The sequence below is a fragment of the Centroberyx gerrardi genome, chromosome 14 (genome assembly GCF_048128805.1).
Source record: "Centroberyx gerrardi isolate f3 chromosome 14, fCenGer3.hap1.cur.20231027, whole genome shotgun sequence".
NCBI classification, from domain to species: Eukaryota; Metazoa; Chordata; class Actinopteri; order Beryciformes; family Berycidae; genus Centroberyx; species Centroberyx gerrardi.
In genome coordinates, this window is record NC_136010.1 from 28169887 (window position 1) to 28193539 (window position 23653).

At 41.9% G+C, this 23653-nt stretch overlaps 1 protein-coding gene across 1 annotated transcript in view; it reads right to left on the bottom strand.

Moving 5' to 3' along the window:
- Positions 1-23653, bottom strand: part of nphp4 (nephronophthisis 4) — a 165466-nt gene that overhangs the window by 73460 nt on the left and 68353 nt on the right. Inside the window, exons 9-13 of the mRNA XM_078288374.1 lie at positions 19525-19734; positions 18267-18402; positions 15508-15516; positions 14306-14337; positions 1140-1277 (exon numbers count right to left, since the gene is read on the bottom strand). Of these exons, the coding sequence (XP_078144500.1) occupies positions 1140-1277; positions 14306-14337; positions 15508-15516; positions 18267-18402; positions 19525-19734 (525 nt within the window). The remainder of the gene's footprint in view (positions 1-1139; positions 1278-14305; positions 14338-15507; positions 15517-18266; positions 18403-19524; positions 19735-23653) is intronic.

A 23653-nucleotide genomic window follows, 5' to 3' on the forward strand; every position in this document is an offset into this window, starting at 1 on the left:
GTACGCAAAATTGTTTTTCAAATACTCTATACTATCTGTAAATTATTGTTATATACTATACATATAACTTGGTTTCAATCAAATAACCTGCAGAGCTGGGTAAATAGCATTTGCTGACAATTATAATTAAAAGATAATTACATTGGTTTTGACCTCCTTGCAGTACCAGATGGGCGGGGTTTCAGTCACAGAAAAAGTATGCAAAATTGTTTTTCAAATACTTTGCAAAACTTCTGCTGTAATCACTGTATTATCCTCTGTGGCAAACCCCACCCATGAAGAACTCCAAGAAGCTCAAAACGAATACCAGGAATTACTTGCAAATATTATTTCACCAAAGTCTAAAAAAAATTAAATGCGAGTGCCGCGATCCCCACACAGGCCATTTTATGTTGAATTTCAAAACGGGAGTCGATACTGAACCGAGGCAGCTAAATGCAAATAAAACATGCCGAACAATGGCTAATAAAAACATCCCTCGACAAGGTTGATTAAACATATTTTCTCAGAAGGCAAAAAACACAAGGTTATGCAGAATATTGGACATCTTAAGAAAACTGAAGCAGCCTTTGTACAAAGATTTGAAAAGCAAAGTCAAGGAATAATGTTTCTTTTGATTATGGAGATGAAAAGGAGCAGCTCCGGCACCTCCAGCAGCTCCAAAGACAAAGAGCATGCAGGGCTGGAGTTCAGTTTGGAGGTTGAGTGCGTGTGTGTGTGTGTGTGTGTGTGTGTGTGTGTGTGTGTGTCTCCATGGGTATGAGGCTGGGAGTCTGTGCGGAGTGCTATAGAGGTGAGTGTGTGTTTGAACTCTACTCAATGACTGTCTGTACATCCTTGGAGATGTATAAAGACGTACATACTGTGTTGTGTGTGTTTATGTTTATGTTTGTGTGAGTGTGTTTACGTTTGTGTGTGTGTGTGTGTGCGCGCGCGTGTGCACATTTATTCACATTCCTGTCCTTGTGTGTGCATGCATCTACATCTCCCTGTGCTTCTGCTTGTGTATTTTCCTCGGTGCATGTGTGTGTGTGTGTGTGTGTGTGTGTGTGAGTGAGTGAGTGCAAAAGTGTTTGTGTGTGTGTGTGTGTTTTGTGTGCGTGTGTGTGTGGGTGAAGGTACGGGGGTGGAAATCTTACGACATGTGACAGCTGGTGGGCCGATGCCAACGGGGAAGGATGGAGCAGAGAGGGAAACGGCTGTTGCCACGGCAACGCGGAGCTGGAGTGGCTGATGGTCGGGTAGCGTGAAGTAGCTGCCAGCTGAGACAGCGAGAGCTGCAGAGAAACAATGCAAATGAATCACTGTTATTACCATTATCGCTGTTATTATTATTATGAACAACGGGGCCCGGGAATAGACGTTCCGCCGCAGAAACACACGTGCCGTCTCAGATGACAAGGCCGTTTTGTGGTTTTTTTTTTGTTTTTTTTAAATATGTTAGACCATTACACTGCTTTGGCATTTATATACACCCCCCCCCCCATCCTGCGCCCCACACCCACCCACCACCCTCCAGCACCCTCCCACCACCCTCCATCACCCTCATCCCCCGGCGGGGCAAATTCCAAACCATTCGTCTGAGCCACTTTTGACTGGAAAAGAATGTGGCTTACGATTTGAGAGTTCTTATTCTTTATGATTGTCATAACGGTTAAGCAAGGGTGGCAAACAGACATATGTGGGCCGATATTGGACTTTCATTGAAAGTCGGATATGATCCCAGTCTGTGTCGTCCACCTCTGATATGATGGATATGATGCAGTTCGTTTGATTGCATATTTATTGTACAGTGTTTCCCATGTAATCACAGCCAATGGTTTTGCGAGACACATGTAGAATATTTATCAAGGGCAGATGTAGGCAGACGACCTGGAACTAGTGATGGGACGATATACATCGAAATTCAATATATCGCGATACAAAAATGTGACAATACGTATCATGGGGCAGAAAAATGAATCGATTGATATTAGCTCCATTTTATTCTGCTGTAGTAATCACAAATGAGACACTTGACCATCATAATTTCACAAGCTCTCCATCCAAATTATATCATTGTCACTTTGTAATGGCATTTTTAAATTGTTGTTTACATTCTAGCAAGCCAATGCCATCGTTAGAAAGATTTGTGATTCAGAAATAAACATAATTCTGCACAGTCAGACTTTGTTGTCATTGAAATTTATTTATTACATATCGTCCCATCCCAACCTGGAACATGTCCACTGTCTTCACCAAATGAAGCAATGCACATCTTTGTGTAGCGCTTCAGCACAGGAGTTTGTGGTAAGTTGTTTAGATATTAGATATCGGCTGTTCCCCTCGGTTAAATCTGTTTTCAGTTTTCATCTCTGAAAAACATTTCAGACCATCTTGAGCATTGAATAGTATTTTAAAAAGCTTCCCAGGTAGATGCATCCCGGTGAATATGAGGTGTGCGTACCGCTACATTAACATTACTGCACAAAATACACAGCGTAAAGTTAGCATTAATTGCTGACTGAAGGGCTAGTTAAAGTAAAAATCACTCTAAATGTAATTTGGATGCAGCGTTCTGTGGTGTTCATTTGCCAGGTTGAGGAGAGACAGACTGAAAGTGAGGGAAGAACAAAGAGAGGAGAAGAAGTGGCCGGCGTCTCTGTCACAGCTGTGACATCTGTCTACAATGAGACAGGGATTTGTGGACGGAGTTGTAAATGTAAGGCATCTGCTCACGTTGTTACTTTTGATTCTCATCTACAACAGAGTCTGCTGCGGATGTGAAGGGCCTTTAATGCCCAAAATAAAGTAGCTTACTGAACAAATAGGGAATTCTTAGTGCTATATTTTTATACTGAAACAAGAAAACATGCTGTTTCAGAGGCTTTTCCACCCTGACAATAATAAAATTATGTGGGCAACACTGATTTCTTGTAATTTTTGGGGAATTTTTTGGTATGAAAGTACACTTGTGATTTGACAGTTGCTTATTTTTTAGGATTGTCATGACATGACGAGACACAGTCACACAGTGCCAATGTATTAAAATGCAGGTGACCTAATGTTACCTTTAATCTTTGGCTTAAAAAGGAAAAATCGTCCCCCGAAGCAGAATTGTCCCCTGTGAATTCCTTTGATCTTGGGAGTGTTTAGTCTGAACCGAAGGACATGAACTAGACTCTGCATAAGTTCCCACTTCTGACCAGCAGTTTTCGCATTGCTGGCAGTTTCCCAATGATTCCAGACTTTTCAAAGTGACAGGTAACAGGAATTTTAAGGACTTAAGGGTAAGGTGACGTCAGTAAACTGCACACAGCACGCTCATGTTTACCAACCCGGCCGGTCTGTGATGCTTCATACCAAAGATGCCAAAGAGACGAGAGAGGAAAAAGATTCAACATTGGTGAGTCACTTCTTGCGTGGAGAAGATTTCCCACCCGACACCAGAATCTGATTTGGGCAAATAGGGCAGATCTACATCGTCTCCATTAGTGAGGATGGGATGCTCTTTCTCTGTTGCAGCCGCACTTTGTGATTTAGGCTGATAAGATGAGTGTATTTTTATATAAAAATGTTGCCTAGTGCAGCTTTAAAACTACGACTGATTGAACTTTGAACTTCATAGGAATGCCACAAATTAATTCTGTCAGAGGGTTGATTTAACCATTAACTTTAAAGTTGTATATATATATTTCTTTTTTTTTTATTTTGTCTCCATCTTATGCTAAGCGCTCATTGCTGTGGTGTTCCTGCACTGCTCTTCCCAGAGATCACCTGTCAATCAAACAGTGTGGGCGGAGCTTGGATTTCCTGTTGATGCAGTTTGAGTTTCTCTTTTCTTTGTCTGTTCAGCCATGGTGGCTATCACTGCTCATGCTAACTACCCAGTTCTTCTTCTGTTTATTCCAAACAAACCGGAAACGTAAAACGCATCACTTCCTGTGTGCCAGAGGATTTTTCCCGGGAAAGAGCTGCTAGACTCCAGGTGTTTAGAACAGACAATGGAAAAGCTTTCATGAACTATTTTGTCTTATTACTTTAAACGAGGATACACACACCTTGACAGGTAACAGAGGAACAAAGGGACAAAATCTAAATGAGTGAACTCTGGTGCGTTGCGTGGGGCCGATCTTCCTCAATGACTCAAAGAAGTGTGTGTTTCAACCGGCCTCATCCAGCAGACTCTTTGTGAGCCTTATTGAATTTGCTCGGCTCAAAACAAATGGCCCTCTGGGAGACAATAAAGATACTGTATTGAACCACATCGAACAGTGAAAGAGGAGATGTTCAATCCCCCATTGATCTGTAGAGGAACACTCCAATGGAGACACACGCACACACACACTGTCAAAGCTGTCAAATTAATCTACACACACATACAGTACAGTAGCCTATTAGTACAGTAGATAACGGATTTTACACACACACACACACACACGAAGCATGCAGCAGTATTACTACAGTAGATACCAAATTTTACACACACAACCAGGAAAAAGCCAAATGAACGTTCACACTCACTCACACACACACACACACACACACACAGAAAAAAGTCAAATTAACATAAACATCTACACACAAACCTAACACACATGCAGTCATACAGACATAACAGTCAAATGAACATATACATGTTCCCGCAAACACTCTCTCTCCCACACACACACACACACACACACGCACACACACACACACGAGTCAGATGAAGCCAGTGTGTGAACAGATGATCTGCTTGGCTGTCAGGGCAAACAGGCTGAGTTCAGAACGTTGGCAGCCACAGCGACACTACTAATTGCCTCGCTCTGCATATTCTCCCGGTGTGTGTGTGTGTGTGTGTGTGCGCGTGTGTCATCATCACATGCAGAGTGAGTCTGGTGTCTTTCGCACCCTCTTATAGCAGGCCGCGGTGACTCGATGTGAGATCACATGCTCGTGTGTATGTGTGTGCGTGTGTGTGTGTGTGTGTGTGTGAGACGCTGACACAGAGTTAAGCTCGTCATATGTCTCACAGAAAGGTGAGAGATGGGGACGGTGTAAAGAGGGGAGTGGATAAAGTCAGATGGAGTGAAAAAGATGGATTATTACTGGAAGGTGGATGAGTGGAAAAACGTAGAGTTGTATGAGGAAGGGGGGGGTACAAAGTGCGAACAATGGGGGGTGGAAGGGTGGATGTGTGCGAGGTTGAGAGTGATAATTGTGTGTGTAAGTGTGTAAAAAGAAAAAAGGCGAGGTCCTGCAGGAGCAAGTGAAAAGCTAAAAGAAAAAAGAAAGAGGCGGAGAAGAGTAGAGGAGGAGGCAACTCGGTTTTGACAACAGCAAGACGATACAGCATGTGAGGAAATAGCAAAAAATAAAATAAAAAATGTGAATATAAGTAAGAAATGAGCAAACGGGGGTTATATAAACATGACACAACCGACAGTTTCAACACTTGAACACTTGATCATGTTAGTGATCTATGTTTTTTTAAAGATCTTTTTAATGCCATGTGGAACTGAATTTAATACTAGTTTAAAAAAGACACAAAAATCTGGAAAAATTTCAGTTTGAATACAGCTAATGAAAGTTAGAAGATAATAAATGCCGTGTCCGGATCTATAAAAATAACTGGAAAGGAGTCTAAATATTATATTTAATAACAATATAGTAAAATATCATTGAAATTACTAAAATATCCCCAAAATGTAATACCAACAAGGGATGTTAAATGGTGGAACCCGCTGACTTGTTGCCATAGTTACAGGCTGTGGCACGAATGCCTTGAAATTCATTAACAAACATAACAACATAACACAACAACTCTACTGCTTGAATCGCCATACAGCATTGCTCTTGTTTATTAGTCAATATGTGACACAGATTTGTTTTTTTTTTTGGTATGGCTTTGGCAGTTTTTGTTTCATGTTTTGATGCTGCAAGACAGACTCAAGCAGCCCCGTTCTAGCTTACTAATGCTCACTCATTCTAAAGTTCTTTTCAAATTTAGAATTCCTTTCATCTCGGACTTACTAGCATGAAATGTGGCTAACTTTTAGAATCAGTAGATAGTTTTGAGGTGCCAATCAAATTTAATAAAGTCCACAGCCATGACAGTAGAAAAAGGCACTCCGCCATGTAATGACGGACAGATAGAGGGGTCTTTTGTCGGGATCCGTGTGGTAAAACTGATTTTTACCACAATTAAATGTACTTTTTCCAAAATTGGTTTATGTTTTGTCCATCATAACCCTTACAAAAAAGTCACATGTGAAAACCCACATGTGAATTCATAGCACATGTGCTTTTTGGCCACATGTTGGTTTTCATGCGTGAACATGTGAAATTTCCCTTTGACATTTTCACCTGCGAATTGTCTCTTTGCATGTGAAATGAAGTTTTCACATAACACAACAAATACTGACTTATCTAATGGCAGGTGAAAATGTGAAAAAGTTCACGTGGGGGAAAAAAACACACTTCATCTAGAAATTGAGATATTTTTTTTACATCTTAAGTAAAAACTGTCACGTGACGTCAGAATGAGTGAGAAAAACTGTTCACATGTGAAAACCAACATGTGTCCAGAAAGCACATGTGCTTTGAATTCACATGTGGGTTTTCACATGTGCCTTTTTTGTAAGGGTAAAATCAATAGGGATAAAAAATAACCTTGTTCAAAAGAATGTGAACACTTGAAAGCAGACGTTTGATACAAGGAAAACACACTGACTGGTGTGTTTGCAGTGGCCCACCAACAAATCATGAGAGGAGGGGTGCAAAAACGAGGGCTGACTGACCCAGAATCAGCTGCCAGCGAGCCCTTTGCCAGCGACAAACCGAAACACGGCCTCACCTGCAGCCCGCGGAGCAAAAAGAGCATCTGGGTCAATAGAGCACAAACACGACCCTGAAAGGCGACCGCAGCCCGGCGCCAGGAGTCCTCATCAACATAGTCAAACAAACCCAGCCGCTCTCCCAAAACCCCAGCTATAAATATCACAGGATCCTTAGCATTCTGTACCGCGGCGAAGTGAAAGTGTCAAGGATCAATAATTTATGCGCGAGGAGAAAGTTGTCAGATCCAACAATGCCTTACAGACAGAGCCGGGGCGTACTGCTTGTTTACAGAGCTATTTCAGAGGAGGCTGCCATTGATTAAACAGCGCTTGACAGTAATAGAGAAGAGGGGAAGGGGAAAGATTGTTGAACAGAGAGAATCATTTTGGGATAGAATCAAGTTTATATCTATAACGGGATATTTGAAAGGGGAAGGCGAGAGGGGGAGAGAGCGCGTTTGTGAATTCCGCAGCAATGTTGGCGCTGTGGTGAATCGCAGGGTGATTGCCAGCAGCCGTGGCATGGCTTCACATGGGCTTTTCCCCCCCCGTTTCATTTCTGTATTGGGACTCCTGGACGGCCTTCAGATGGATATCTACACTGCGGACACCAGGGCGCGCTTAGCTGGGCCAGGCCACTAATGACTGCTGCTTTATAGTAGAAGCCTTGCTTGCACAACTCTCTCAGGAGCATGGGCGTAAGGGGGAATGCAGTGTTCGCTCAAAAATTGTACACAAAAAGTTAATTAAGCCTGCAATGTTTTTTTATGTCTTAAGACTTGCGTTTCACCTCGGTGCAAACCTAATTGCTCGCTTTGGGAAAAGTAAGGTTGAACTTTGACCCTTGAACCTTGGAAATATGGTAAATGCTGAAATGCTCTATAGTATATAGTCCAATTTGCTGTGACAATGTTGGGATGTTAATAATTGGTAATGCTGGTATGTATGTTTTATGTGAATGTTTTTTATGACTTGTTGAAATTAAGGGGAGGACTTTGAATTAGCCCTCCGGGCTTCTTTCCCCTCCTGCATGATTAATTAAATTTTATAGTTGTATTGTCTTTTGTTTTATCATAACCGTTGTGCAAATTAACTGAAACTGAATACTTGTAGGGGCATCAACAAGGAAATTCCAACTGAGGCCCAATGAAAAATGAACAAAAAAATAATAATAAAAATAAATAAATAAATAAATACAAAAAATAATAATAATTAAAGCTGCAAGCAGCGATGATCGGGCCCTCGCACTTTGCGCACGTCGGGGTGTGCCGCAGCCGTGGCGTCGTTACTGGACACCGACCGGTCGACGCGGCTCTGAATTTTCATTATAACACATGTCATTTCCTTTTGCCAGTAGGTGGCGCTATGACTATGATTCAAAATTGGGCTGTAGATGTCTTCAGGCCGGGACTCTCATCAAACGTGTGAAGTTTGGGCCAGATTTGACCATGTAGTATCGAGTTACAAACCACTTCCTGTGTTGGCAGTAGGTGGCGCTATGAGCATAAGTAAATATTGGCCTTTAGATGTGTTCAGGCCGGGACTGTCATCAAACATGTGAAGTTTGGGGCAGATTTGACCACGTACAGCCGAGTTACAAAGCGCTTCCTGTTTTGCCAGTAGGTGGCGCTATGACCATAAGTGAATATTGGCCTGTAGATGTGCTCAGGCCGGGACACGTATCAAACATGTGAAGTTTGGGGCAGATGTGACCATGTACAGTGGAGTTACAAAGCACTTCCTGTTTTGCCAGTAGGTGGCGCTATGACCATAAGTGAATATTGGCATGTAGATGTGTTGAGGCTGGGACACTTATCAAACATGTGAAGTTTGGGGCAGATTTGACGACGTACAGCCGAGTTACAAAGCACTTCCTGTTTTGCCAGTAGGTGGCGCTATGACCATAAGTGAATATTGGCCTGTAGATGTGCTCAGGCCGGGACACTTAGCAAACATGTGAAGTTTGGGGCAGATTTGACGACGTACAGCCGAGTTACAAAGCACTTCCTGTTTTGCCAGTAGGTGGCGCTATGACCATAAGTGAATATTGGCATGTAGATGTGTTGAGGCCGGGACACTTAGCAAACATGTGAAGTTTGGGGCAGATGTGACCATGTACAGTCGAGTTACAAAGCACTTCCTGTTTCATGGCGAAACATCGAAATTCGCCGCCCCGCCAGGGCAAGGCCGTTCAATGACAACTCCCAATCTTCACAATGAAGCATCATCAAGGTCTTAAGGCTTGTCTGACCACATTTGAGGTGGATCAGGTCAACCCGCTAGGAGGAGTACATCAAAGTATAAAACATGTCATTTCCTGTTTCCAGTAGGTGGCGCTATGACTATAACTGAATATTGGCATGTCGATGTCTTGAGGCCATGACACTTATCAAACATGTGAAGTTTGGGGCAGATTTGACTATGTACAGTCGAGTTACATAGCAGTTCCTGTTTCGTGGCGAAACATGGGATTTCGACGCCTCGCCCATGACTCTAACTGAATATTGGCATGTAGATGTGTTCAGGCCGGGAGTGTCATCAAACATGTGAAGTTTGGGGCAGATGTGACCATGTACAGTGGAGTTACAAAGCACTTCCTGTTTCGTGGCGAAACATGGAAATTCGACGCCTCGCCACGCCCACGCCGTTGGAGGAAAAGTCAAGGCTTTTATTAACTTTTAATCGTCTGTTAAAGGTCTGTTATATACGCTGAGCAAGTTTGAGGTGGATCCGATTAACCTCCTAGGAGGAGTTAGTTAAAGTATGACCCCTGTAAATGGCCAAAAATGCCACAATAAATGCAAAATGGCTGACTTCCTGTTGGGTTTAGGTCATGGCACCAAGAGACTTTTTTTTAAGTCTGGACATGATAAATGTGCCCACCAAATTGCGTACATCTAGGTGAAACAGAAAGTTGGGGGCTTTTGTTTTGAAATTTTGTAGGGGGCGCTATTGAGGCACTTTGCCACGCCCATGTCCAAGACCCATTAAATATATAATTTTTCAGCACTTCTGAGGCCTGGGCAAAGTTTGGTGATTTTTGGAGCAGCTTTAGCCCCTCAAAAATGCGATCAAATCATAAAAATAAAAATGATAATAATAATTCCTTGCATTACAATAGGGCTTCGCACCGGTCGGTGCTCGGGCCCTAATTAAAGCTGCAAGCAGCGATGATCGGGCCCTCGCACTTTGCGCACGTCGGGGTGTGCCGTAGCCGCCGCATCGTTACTGGACACCGACCGATCGACGCGGCTCAGAATTTTCAGTATAAAATGTGTCATTTCCTTTTGGCAGTAGGTGGCGCTATGTCTATGAGTCAAAATTGGCCTGTAGATGTCTTCAGGCTGGGACTCTCATCAAACGTGTGAAGTTTGGGGCAGCTTTGACCACGTACAGTGGAGTTACAAAGCATTTCCTGTGTTGCCAGTAGGTGGCGCTATGACTATGATTCAAAATTGGCCTGTAGATGTCTTCAGGCCGGGACTGTCATCAATCATGTGAAGTTTGGGGCAGATGTGACCACGTACAGTGGAGTTACAAACCACTTCCTGTGTTGGCAGTAGGTGGCGCTATGACTATAACAGAATATTGGCATGTAGATGTGTTCAGGCCGGGACTGTCAGCAAGCAGGTGAAGTTTGGGGCAGATGTGACCACGTACAGCGGAGTTACAAAGCACTTCCTGTGTTGGCAGTAGGTGGCGCTATGACCATAAGTGAATATTGGCCTGTAGATGTCTTCAGGCCGGGACTCTCATCAAACATGTGAAGTTTGGGGCAGATTTGACCATGTACAGTCGAGTTACAAACCACTTCCTGTGTTGGCAGTAGGTGGCGCTATGACTATAACAGAATATTGGCATGTAGATGTGTTCAGGCTGGGACTGTCATCAAGCAGGTGAAGTTTGGGGCAGAATTGACCACGTACAACCGAGTTACAATCCACTTCCTGTTTCGTGGCGAAACATGGAAATTCGACGCCTCGCCCATGACTCTAACTGAATATTGGCATGTAGATGTGTTCAGGCCGGGAGTGTCATCAAACATGTGAAGTTTGGGGCAGATTTGACCATGTACAGTGGAGTTACAAAGCACTTCCTGTTTCGTGGCGAAACATGGAAATTCGACGCCTCGCCCATGACTCTAACTGAATATTGGCATGTAGATGTCTTCAGGCCGGGAGTGTCATCAAACGTGAAGTTTGGGGCAGATTTGACCATGTACAGTGGATGTACAAAGCACTTCCTGTTTCGTGGCGAAACATAGAAATTCAACGCCTGGCCCATGACCATAACTGAATATTGGCCTTTAGATGTGTTCTAGCTGTGACACTTAGCAAACATGTGAAGTTTGGGGCAGATTTGACCATGTCCAGCGGAGTTACATAGCACTTCCTGTTTCGTGGCGAAACATGGAAATTGGAGGCCTAGCCACGCCCACGCCGTTGGACGAAAACTCAAGCTTTTAATAACTTTAAATCGTCAAGGTGTTCTATAAACGCTGGGCAAGTTTGAGGTGGATCCGATTAACCTTAAAGTATGACCCCTGTAAATGGGCAAAAATGGCCAAAAATGCCACAATCAATTCAAAATGGCTGACTTCCTGTTGGGTTTAGGTCATGGCACCCATTGACCTTTTTTTTAAGTCTGGAGATGATACATGTGCCTACAAGATTTCGTACATGTAGGTGAAACGTAGCGCGAGGGGTATTTTTTTGAACTGTTGTAGGGGGCGCTATTGAGCCATTTTGCCACACCCATGCGCAAGAGCCATAAAATTTCTAATTTGCATCACTTCTGAGGCATGTGCAAAGTGTCGCAACTATCCGAGCAACTTTAGCCCCTTAAAAATGCGATTCATTCGGCCCAAGAATAATAATAATTCCTTGCATTTCAATAGGGCTTCGCACCGGTCGGTGCTCGGGCCCTAATTATATTCATTCTGACTGTTTGGTAGACAGTTGTTTTGGAAATTTTGTAAAAGTTTAAGTAAAATTTGGTAAAATTCTTGATAGTACTCAACCATTATGAATACAAAATACCTATTTTTATATAGGCTACAGAACTGAGCGAAGATGCTTTAAAAATAATTAAATGAAAAGTTTCTAAATATCAAAAAATTTACTATAAAGATCAGTCTACTGACACACTAATGCAGAGAACAAATAAAGATCTAAGACCTTTAAATAAAAAATCTAGGGTGCCTAAGACTTTTGCACAGTACTGTACTTCCATAGGTATACATCATCTGTCTGAATTTGTCTGTGGCCTGGGCTCTATGCTCTTTTCCAGAAATGCTCTGCTTCACATTCACACAGTTCCACACCACAGTCTTCTTGTTAGCCAGTGGGAGCTGACCATGTCTGGGCTACCAGCACCCTCACCGCTCAAATCAAAATGAGGGCCGATTTGTACAGTTCATAGGTCCGGTGCTCCAAGAGCCCCATCCTCTGTTGGCTTAATCAAACTAAGGCGGTGATACAGACTGTGATTCATTACGGCCCAACACTGAAACAGAGCTCATCTCTCTCCTCCTCCGCTCACTGGCTCTATGTGTGTGTGTGTGTGTGTGTGTATGTGTGTGCCAACATATACTGTTGTTATACATTACATATGCACGATGCTGGCCTTTTATTCAAAATGGGATATGGGTCAGTGAGTGTCGTCCACTTCTGATATGATGGATATGATGCAGTTTGAGTGATTGCATATTTATCATAGAATTGATTAATACTACAATGGTTGTCTATGAAGGCCTTACCCTGAATTACTCTAATGTGACATAACACACAAATCTGCATGAATGATTTTTATTTCCTTGGTTTCAATGGAGAGTTTTAGTGTCCCATGATGGTCTAAATGCTGTTTCCACCTTTACAAGAACAAAATTCTCAGGGAAAAACACTAAAATACTTGTAGAAAATGAAATTTGGCCCCAGATATTAGCAGCTTCAATCCAAAAATATTGGTATCAGCCTTCCAAAACTCATATCGAACCCTATAGCACAAACATATACATGAATGCAAATGCTTGCATACACAGCCTCATACAGACACACACACACACACACACACACACACACACACGCACACACACACACACAGAAACACAGATTTCCATGTTACCCTTGCCAAGCCAGCTGCATAGATATTCTGCAAAAGTATCGCTGCAGGATATTTTGATAGACCCAATCTTTCTGGAATCTCATCAAGCTCATACAAAAAAGTATTCATAAACTTGCCTCCAAATGCTTCTTTGCAAAAATGACACAATTATGCCTAAAAAAAAACATTTTTTCAAGAGGCAACATTTTTTTTTAAAATTCTACCTGGGACAGATAATGCATTTTTTCCCTGCCATGGCCAACTTTATTCCGGCACTGGTGATCGTCACTGATAATTTACAGGCTTGACCTTGACAAGCTAGACAAATCATAACTGTGGTTTAGTCAAGATTTATCATCTGTGTATAAAGACCATGGAAATGGAACTATATCCATGTAGTGGGTACTGCCAGAGGGCGTTTCTGATCCTCTCATGCAGACAGGAATCACTAGAGGTTAACTGGAGTCCGTTTATATTGACAAGTTCAGGTGGCCTGGGGCCAGATTCACGAAACCTTCTTAAGACAAAAAAATCTTCTCAAGTGCCATTTTTTTCTTAACTTTAGTCTTAAGGAACAAAATAGGAAAAAATTAGATTCTCAAAAACAGTTCTTATACATTTTCTTAACTTTCTTCTTATGTTTCCTCCAAAGAAAAAACGAGTAAATGGTATTCTTGAAGCGAAAGTTCTCAAATTTGTTTCTTTTTAACATTAAGACAACCCTTCACCTGTCTAAAAATTCCTACATTTAAACAAATTTTAGACAATTAGGTTACAGTTAATAGTCTTCATAGGTTCCCCTACACCTAAAATTAAGTTAACATACTTCAATCATGTTCCTCATTGGTAGTTAGCCTAAAGTGTATTAACCATAATTAATTCAGGCCCTGTTCTGAGAAGTTTTAAGTAGGAAAATTATAGAAATTCGTAAGAAATGGGAATGTTACTAAGAATATATTACGGAATTGCACTTAAGAACTTTCTAAAATTTCTTCTTATGTCATTTCTTAAGATCTATTTTCAGTACACATTCATGAATCCGGCCCCTGGTGATTTAAGCATGTTTATGTGGATGGCTGCTGGAACATGTAATATATATAATGGTCCACACTCAAAATGTAGGATGCTTTCTCTTTTCTTCTTTACTTTCTTTAATCATCCAAGGGAGAGCAGAAGAAGAGGCAAAGGTCTCAGCACTAGACCATCATTAGTATAAGGACTTGTTAACCTAATGGAACATCAAGCAGCATCTTATTTTATCTTATTTCACCCTGCCTTAGCTGGAAATCCAGACAGAACATCTTTGTCATGTGGCACTAGCTGTCTGGGCCAGTTCTTGTTTGTTATGACTGCTTCAGTCACCTGTACGGTTCAATAGGTCACAAGGTGTGAGACAGCCTTACCCCTGGGCCTTGAGGTGATCCTGGAGGAGAAGCTAGCGGAGTGCGCTTCTGACCTGGAAAAACAAAAACAAGACAAGAGACAGTGAAGGGAAGAGAAAACAGTCTATCCTTTTTACTTCTTCCCCTATTGTTCTCGTTCAGGTCTTGATCCGCCATTCACTCGGCTAAATACAAACAATTCCTGTTCATTATTTTCCACCGAGCAGAGTTAACAACACTGTTATATCTTTCCAATGGTCCACATACCTGGCAGCGCTGTTAATTTCATAGCCTGGTTAGGCATAAAATGGAATATTAGCCGACGCCAGGGAAGGGAGGTTGACTGTAAAATACGCCGTCTATTTTGACTGCCTTGCTGTTGATTGAATTTGCAGTCAGGTGACATCCTGAGCCGGAGACAATATAACAGTGTGGCCCGAATGAGTTCAGCAAATTGCATGACTCAACTTTGCACAAACAGCGGGACACCAGACATATTTACAATCAGTACAGAATCTATTTATCTATTAACTATTTCACACAGAATAAGAGACAGTGTTATAGTGAAAAAGTCTACTGTATTCTGTATGTCAAGTAAGCCCAACTTTTTGACACAGGATAAATATAAAGTTTATCCTATTTTCCTTGCTTATTTCATAGGTAGGTACATATAGACATATCTGTATATTTCTACATACAAATATGTATCTACACTGCCAGTCAAAAGTTTGGAATAATGTTTAAACAGTATAAACAGTTTTTACTGTTATTTTAAAATGTGGAAAATAGTAAAAATAAAGAAAAATATGGTGTGTCCAAACTTTTGACAGGCAGTGTATATGTACACATATACAGATTATTATAATTTGTTTTTTATTAATTAGTAGTTAATAATTAGTAGTTTCACTTTAACTTCTTTTTGTCATATACTGTTGAATTTGAATCTTTTTTTGGGGTGCTTTATATGTTGTGTTATGGAATACTGTAAATTAACTGTAATACAAAAAAGACTAGAAGACAAAAACAGAACATGAGACAGCACTGGATTCAGACAGAGTCACAGTGGGTTTAGAGTCCAAAGCGATGCTGTCTAAGCCAGTTGGTTGGTAGCCATGGTGATAGTGAAAATTAAAGGCTTTCTAACATCTCTTTGTCCCTCGCTCCCACTCTTTCTCGCTCTCTGTGCTGGGCTTGACTGGCCTTTTGGAAATCGCTGCAGTTGCCTGGGGTGCCTTACTGTAGCTCCCATCTGCTCCGACTACATGCACATAGACTGGACATGGTGCGGGGACTGGCTGGCTCGCTGTCACACAAATGTGCTCTGGCATCCCCTCTGGCAGCCATTTTGTTTTTCGGCTTTCTGTTTTCTCTGTTTTTTTTCCTCCAGAGCTGGCAGAATATGTGTTTCACCTCATTAACTGGACTGACGTGTAATTGGCTGCTATCTGTGATCAATGAGACGCCTCTTGACAGCTGAGGAAACCAGCAGATGTGCGAGCGAACGAGCAAATATACATCCGCAAGATGCCGGGGATTTGGGAGGGAATACGTTCAAGACGGTGTGTCGTTAAAATATATTAACGTGCATCTATGTTGACGCGGTACGATTTTGTCCGCGTTTTCTCCGTCCCGGCTCATCATTAGTGGCGGAGAGCGATGGCGGTCATGTAAACAGTGAGGGGCGCTGTGGCTAAATCCTGGATTTATGAAAATGCACGGACTTGATGAGAACATCCACCCCCCCCCCACCCCACCCCACCCCCCCCGACTGGAAGTCAAGTCAGCGTCCGTCATGAATAACTTATAGGCTCCTTCTGAAAACGGAGGAATCGCTAAAGTGTCTTACGTTCCCCGCTAACAAATGACTGACTCAAGGGTTACGGAACGCAAAGAGCTTTTTTCCCCCCACGTTTGATCCTCGCTCGTACAAACGTAGCCACGGGCATCAAAGACATGAATTACACATTCCGGCTCGTAAATGAGCTGATGTGTCTATCTGCTGCGGAGGGAAACGCATTCACAAGCATGTCTGCGTGTGCCCACACACACACACACACGCACACGCAATCTTGGAATAACAAAAAGTCAAGAATGATTAAGCCACTGAAACAAAAGAGTGACAGAGATTCATGATATCATTCTACTCTAAACACTAGCCATTGAAATCATTTGGGCTACTTGGGCAGTCCTTTGAGGACTCTTCAGCGCTGATTAAAATGTCATTAATAGACTTTGCCAAAAGCCTTCCCTGCCCACCCATGAAGTGGGCCCCGATCAACACCATTCTTCTCTCGGCAGATAAGTTAACAGCATCATTAGGATGGAAATCATCAAGTGTACAGCTGGGGTTCACTCGAGTTATTTCTGCTGTCAATGGGATTGAGTGGCTGTGTGCGGTGTTTACCATGCTTTTAATCAATTCAGCGACAGACAGAGAGCAAATCAGCAGTTTAGGTTTCAGTAAGAGATGCCCACAGTGGCACCTCATTTATCTTTGGCGCCATGCAGGATGTGGCATATTTAATCAAAACTTTGTTTCGCTGGGTAGCCTTCTTGAAGGTTCCCCCCACCGTGAAAGACTTATCATCACAGACGCAGAGGCAAAATAGTAGATCTATTGTTTTACGGGTGATACTGTGGCGCAAACTGTCGTCAAATATTGAAATATGAAATGTCTCTGCATTTGTGAGCAATACCTGGCCAATAACAGTGCTTTACATGCTAGGGATGGGATGATCTGCTTATCTCCCGATACGATTCGATACGCGATATGGGGTTCACGATTCAATACAACCACAATACGATGTAATAAATAAAAATTAAATTACAACAAAGTCTGACTGTGCAGAATTATGTTTATTTCTGAGACACAAATCTTTTTAGCGATGGCATTGGCTCGCTAGAATGTAAACACCAATTTAAAAATGTCATTACAAAGTGCAAATAATATAATTTGCATAGAGAGGTTGTGAAATTGTGATGGTCAAGCGTCTCATTTGTGATTACTACAGCAGAATAAAATGGAGCTAATATTGCCATTCATTTTTCTGCCCCACGATACGTAATGTCACATTTTTGTATTGCGATATATTTAAACCCATTTTGGTTAGACTCTAGTACATACAGGAGAGGATGGCAAATACTGTATGTCTTTCTAGCTGCAATAATATTGCAAATATTGTACTGTACGTGGGTGTCTGTGTTCAGGTCACAATTCCTCTTTCAGAGCAGAAGCTGGCATGAGATAGCAATGTAAGGCTTGTTCAAGATCAAGGGGTCATAACGGACGGCCGAAGTCTTCTCCAGATATTCCTACCACTTTGATTTAATTCCTTTATCCCCCCAGACCCCAATCACGGAGCATACTAATCGTGCGGAGAGCAGGTGGTGCCATTGAGATAACACCGCGGAGGTGGGGGCTGCATTATGCACGGAGGACAGGCCGGGTTTGATGGTGGCTGCTTAGAACTTTGGTTGCTTTCTCCCGGGTGTTAATGCACACTTCAGGTATGCGCTCACCAAAGCCACTCGCAGAAACAGACCACAGCTTTTCTGCTCCAATAAACAAAACCTCTTGGTGGAGAGAAACAGAGACGGCCATTTAAAGTGGTTTCAATATCAAACATGAACTGCAAAGATCCAGGAGGCAAACTCTTTGTATGAGAGGCTTGGGCCGATATTCGATATGATCAAATATCACGATATTTCACGCAATATCGAACCTACCTATAATCTTCTAGTGGTAGGATAGTAAAAAAAAACAAAATAATCATGCTTAAAGTCTTTTTAATTCAAGTGGGTTCCTTTTTCCACAATCAGCCTGTTTTTCTGGAAATAGTAGGAATGAGCAAATTACACCGACCCCCCCCCCCCCCCCCCGCCCGCCCGCAATAATATTGTATATCGCGATATTTTGGCGGGGCAGTATCGTAATAGTACATTTTGGAAATCACCCAAGCCTAATGCATATGATGATATTTACCACGCGACGGCGATGACGGCGGTCTTCTCTGCCGTGCATCCTCCTGCTTGGTCCTCAGAGACGCCTTCGGGCTGGATGCCTTCCCCTCCAGACCGGACCACAGGCGGAACCGCACCTTATCTTTCTCCTCCCGGACCTCCGTGAGAGGAAAAAGCACACGAGGTTTCAGGAACATAAGACAACTGTCAATTGGCGGATGAACAAGAACAGATTCTGCAGAGGAACGAGGAGTGAACGGCAAGGCAGACACCATAAGGAGATTTGTGGCGATGACGTGCGGTTCTGTGAAAATTCACAGCTGAGGTGTGAAGATTCAAAGTTATATCTTCACAATGTTAAAACTTTGACATCCTTTTATTAATTAGATACTGCTCACTAAAGAACAGACATGATTTGTGGGAAATAATTTTCTCAAATGCTGTAAACTGTGATGCAGTTTGATAGTGTTCAGCTATAGAGGAGTGATGCAGTTTGATAGTGGAGAGGAGTGATGTAGTTTGATAGTGTTCAGCTATAGAGGAGTGATGTAGTTTGATAGTGTTCAGCTATAGAGGAGTGATGTAGTTTGATAGTGTTCAGCTATAGAGGAGTGATGTAGTTTGATAGTGTACAGTCAGGTATAGAGGAGTGATGTAGTTTGATAGTGTACAGTCAGGTATAGAGGAGTGATGTAGTTTGATAGTGTACAGTCAGGTATAGAGGAGTGATGTAGTTTGATAGTGTACAGTCAGGTATAGAGGAGTGATGTAGTGTGATAGTGTTCAGCTATAGAGGAGTGATGTAGTTTGATAGTGTTCAGCTATAGAGGAATGATGTAGTTTGATAGTGTTCAGTATAGAGGAGTGATGTAGTTAGATAGTGTTCAGTATAGAGGAGTGATGTAGTTTGATAGTGTACAGTCAGGTATAGAGGAGTTTCTCACCCTGACTAACTGACCTGAATTTGACTCTAGATGACTCCAGATGGTAAAAAAGACAACTTATCTAATATCTTATTTCCAAAATCCTCTTTAGTCATGCAGGGTAGCAAGACATTTTGCCAAGACTTTCCTGCAGACGCACCGCACAGCACAAAATGACAGGTTAGAGAACGTTAAATATCAATTGAAGTTTTTGTCTTCAGGGAAACATCTCTGACAGCTGAGCTGGCTGAACAAATATGGCACAGTGTTGAAAAACAGCAGCGCGCTTTAACATCTTTCAACACTTTTTTTTTCTCTTTTCTCAGGAAAAATGTTCCTCTCCAACTGTTGTGTTACCTGGGATGCGCTCGGAGCCGAGGGGCTGGGGGTTTTGGCAGGCGTTTCTGTGCTGTAGACCATGACTCCATAAGGGTTTGGCACTGCACCCCCCAGCAGGGCAAGCTGCATCTCTTCCCCCTTCCAGTCGGCAGCCTCCTGGAAGGGGCACCAGACCCCCCAACGCAGGCACTGCATGAAGGCCGCCCGGGACGTCGAGGTGGCAGACAGCTGTGTGATGGAAAAAGACGCAGAGACATTTGGAGACTAAAATGTTGGCTGGAAATATTTCCGCAGACAGGAAAACAACCTTGATTAACCTTTTAAAACCCCACAGAGAACATTTTCTCTGCCGTTTCTGATTTAATCTTCGGGTTGCTCGGCACAAAACAACTTTCAATATTTCAATATCAATTTTAATATTTTTAAATGAAGCTACTTCAAACTTTAAATTATAGTGGTGGTGGCTATTACTTGGCAAGATGAGAGTGCAGCACTGACTACTGCAAGATTTTCAGAGCCAGAACTATGATTTAAATAAACAGCAAAGCCTACACAGGCCGTATTCTCGTTCTCATATTCAGTCAAATGTTTACAGACAGCTTTGATTGCAGATTGGGACAAAAAAACAAAACATTGCATTTTCGGTCTATCGAAATTTGCTGTTTTATAACATATTTACGCCTTAAAAATATCAACTTTTCCTATGTTAAAGTGAGAGAATGTGGATTTCAAAGATCATTTACTAAGGCCCAAGGCAATGACCCGACTATGACTAGGACCATGACATGGCCGCTATAAGCTCTTGCAACTAAAATCATAGCAACACAAAAACAGCACAAACAGTTAAGGACTCTTGTCTGTATTTTCTGTCGGCATCATCAGAAATCCTAAGTCAAACTATCTAGTTTGGGCTAAGCCTATCGACAGCTCCGCTTCTCCCCAAAGAACACCGGCGCTGCGACTCGCTGATGTCGCCGTTTGCAAAGGAGCTTAAGTGGAATGCGGAGAACATAACATTTATGATGAAATATAACCTAAAATGACATAGTGAGGTTTCACAAAGGAAGAAGAAAAGGAAGAAAATGACAACAGCTGTTAGGGTGGTGATGGCAGTAACATTTGTGACCCCAGAATAGCTCTTACCAATACTGCGGTATGACAGTCATGTGGTTATTGTTATAGCCCAGCATAGGGAATTGCTATACTACTGTTGCTAAACGGTCGAAGAGGCAGTCGAGAAGGTTCAATTTGATCCCAAACGATTGTGCAACTGGCAAAAGTATAGGGACTGAAACCGCAGAGGAAAATCGATACATGTCTTGCATTTGCAATTGGACAGCACTATCCTTTACTTCAGACCAGACTTAAATCCCAGGAGCTGGTAATGAAAATATTGGTATATTGATATATAGACCATAGCAATCTAGCAGTATGGCCTGTATGATTTGTGGCTCCTAAGATATAGGTTGATGGTTACTGTATTTCTAGGATTTAGGTTGATACGCTGTGTTAATACAGTTGAAATTAAAGTGAAAATAAATTATTTATTAGCATGCAAACTTGAGTAATCAATTACCAAACAAACCATAAATCACAACACTTACAAGAACTCCCTCATCCCAACAGCCATCAGTATTTTAAACAATGAAAGACATTCGCACAGTCATATTTGCATGTACTTTTAATTACTTTTACCTCTAATCTTATGTAGGCCTATGGTTTTAACCCTTATGTCTGTTTATTTGTTTTTATGGGGTATGCCTTTTTTATGTCTTTTTTTCCTTTTTATGAGCCACGTCAAAGATAATTTTTGACAATAAAGTTTCTGAATCTGAATCAATCACTGAGAAAATCAATATATCAACGAAAAGTTAGAAAAAGACAATTTGAAAAGTGATCAAATGCTTTATATGATGTAAGGCAGTGGTAATATAACTATTACTAGTAAAGCTATATTTATTTCCGAGTACTGAGCACTGCAATGGGTTTGCACATTACACAGCTGACATTGCTGCATGGTCTATACTGTGGGGGTCTAAAGACTGGGTCACACAGTTTAGGAGCAGATTTGTTGTGCTTAAACATGATTTACAATCAGTCCCATGGCACGTCTATTTCAGCCATCCCAGGAAAAGTAAAAACGCCTTTTGCTTTAAATCATCCCCGGGGGACTCGTGGGTTCTGCTGAATCGATTAATAAGCCGGTCAGCCTCAGACTATAGTAATCAATCATAGGTAGGACGGCGCAGAACACACAAGGACCCTGTCTGTCCACTTAATTTCAAAAGAAAACAGAGCGTTATTATGGCCTATTCAGTGGTTACTATCCCCCTGAGCACGCTTTCAACATGTAACATCATCATCTAATAGGTCATCATTCATGTAAATATCTTCTCTTTTATAAATGCCGTGCGGTGTCTGTCGGGCTGAAGCGTTCTCAAGATTGTCCCTTTGATCATTTTTCAAAATGCGCTGGTTATTGCAGCGTGTCGTACATATGCACCAGTCAGCTGGATCTTGGCAAGAGCTCTAAGAGTTTCCCAGCCCCTATCTGACTTAGACACATCGAAGATATACTGGGGTGATGATGTTACATATTATGTACATAAATACTGTGGCATCCAGATAGGACTCCCAGCCTCCCCAGTCAGCAAGTACTGAATGTAGCGCTAGTTAAATGAAGGGCTTTCAGGTGACATAACACATCCTCTGGCAGCCATAATAGTTATATTAGCTCTAAGGTAATAATAGCGGTAAACAGCATAGTTGCATTTCTATTAGGGATGGGACGATATATCAAAATTCAATATATCGCAATGCAAAAATGTGACAATACGTATCGTGGGGCAGGAAAATGAATCAATATTAGCAACATTTTATTCTGCTGTAGTAATCATAAATGTGATATATAGCCTACACTAGATAACTGCTTTTTCCTCACTGTAACTCTGCCAAAGTGGTACAACTGAAAATAAATAATATGTGTTCTGCTTGTGGAATATTATGTTTAGAACACTGGGCCTGTTTTCACAGAGAATCTCAAAGTAGGATATCTGAACTTTTCTCACTTCTGCTCCTTGGCAATCTTCCTTAAAAAAGAAATCTATTCACAGACCTACTCTACCTGAGGCTTTATGAATATTGCTCTTTTTTTACATTTTATGCCACAACACGAATTTGAATGAATTCAACAAGTAGACGCCTCGCCCTATTGACCTCTGTTGCTGAAAATTCACTATTTCTCTTAATAGTTTTTGTGCAGTCAATCTGCCAGTTCAGTGATACTTGCTCCCATGAAATCACTAGCACTTTTTGGGCTAAAAAGGTTATATTTGAACAGCCTGATTCATCATCCACTAACTGCTTCTTCACCTCTCCTTGACTTTGTGTCTTTCTCCCCTTCTTTCCTTGTCCTTGCCTGGCTGTGAAGTGAATTATTCACACCTTAATTAAGCATTTCACTATAAACAAAATAGGCTACTGACTTTCAGATGAAATAGAGAAGCCAAATCTGTGATTTAACCCAAAATTAGATCTTTCTTTTTTTTTGTTTGCATTCCCAAAGTGTCCCTCAACTTTGACATGTTAGCTTAGCTAACCATTTAGCTGAATCTCATGTCTGTTGAAAACCAAGAGGAAAGGTCGACAAAAAGAACACTATGAATCAAATTATCATATATGGTGGACTTGAAATGAACAAAAAAAAGCCAAAGACCAACTAGGTAAACTGACTTTTTTCATACTGCAACTCAGACTGCGTACATTTACCTCCTCGTCAGGATTACTTTTGACAAGTGTGAAAGTGAAATCACGACCCGAAATCGAGCCGCGACTGGCTCTGCCCAGGCGGACCCGGTCGCGGCTCGATTGCTAGCGAGACACGTTTCGTTTCCCGTGTCTGAAAGCAGTCGATAACAAGTGGCAGATAAACCTCAGAAATGTAAACACAGCCATATTTTGTTGTCCGTTACCGAAATTAGTTCCTTCGAGTGCCTTTGTCTATTCATAAGAACCCTAAAAGAATGTTGCGTCATGAATCAAAACGGGTATATCGCTTGACAGCAGTCAGCATTAATCTGAACGTGACCGCTATACAAACGGGACCGGGTTTGTTTGCAAGGGCAGAAGACAAGACAGCGTCCCGTTT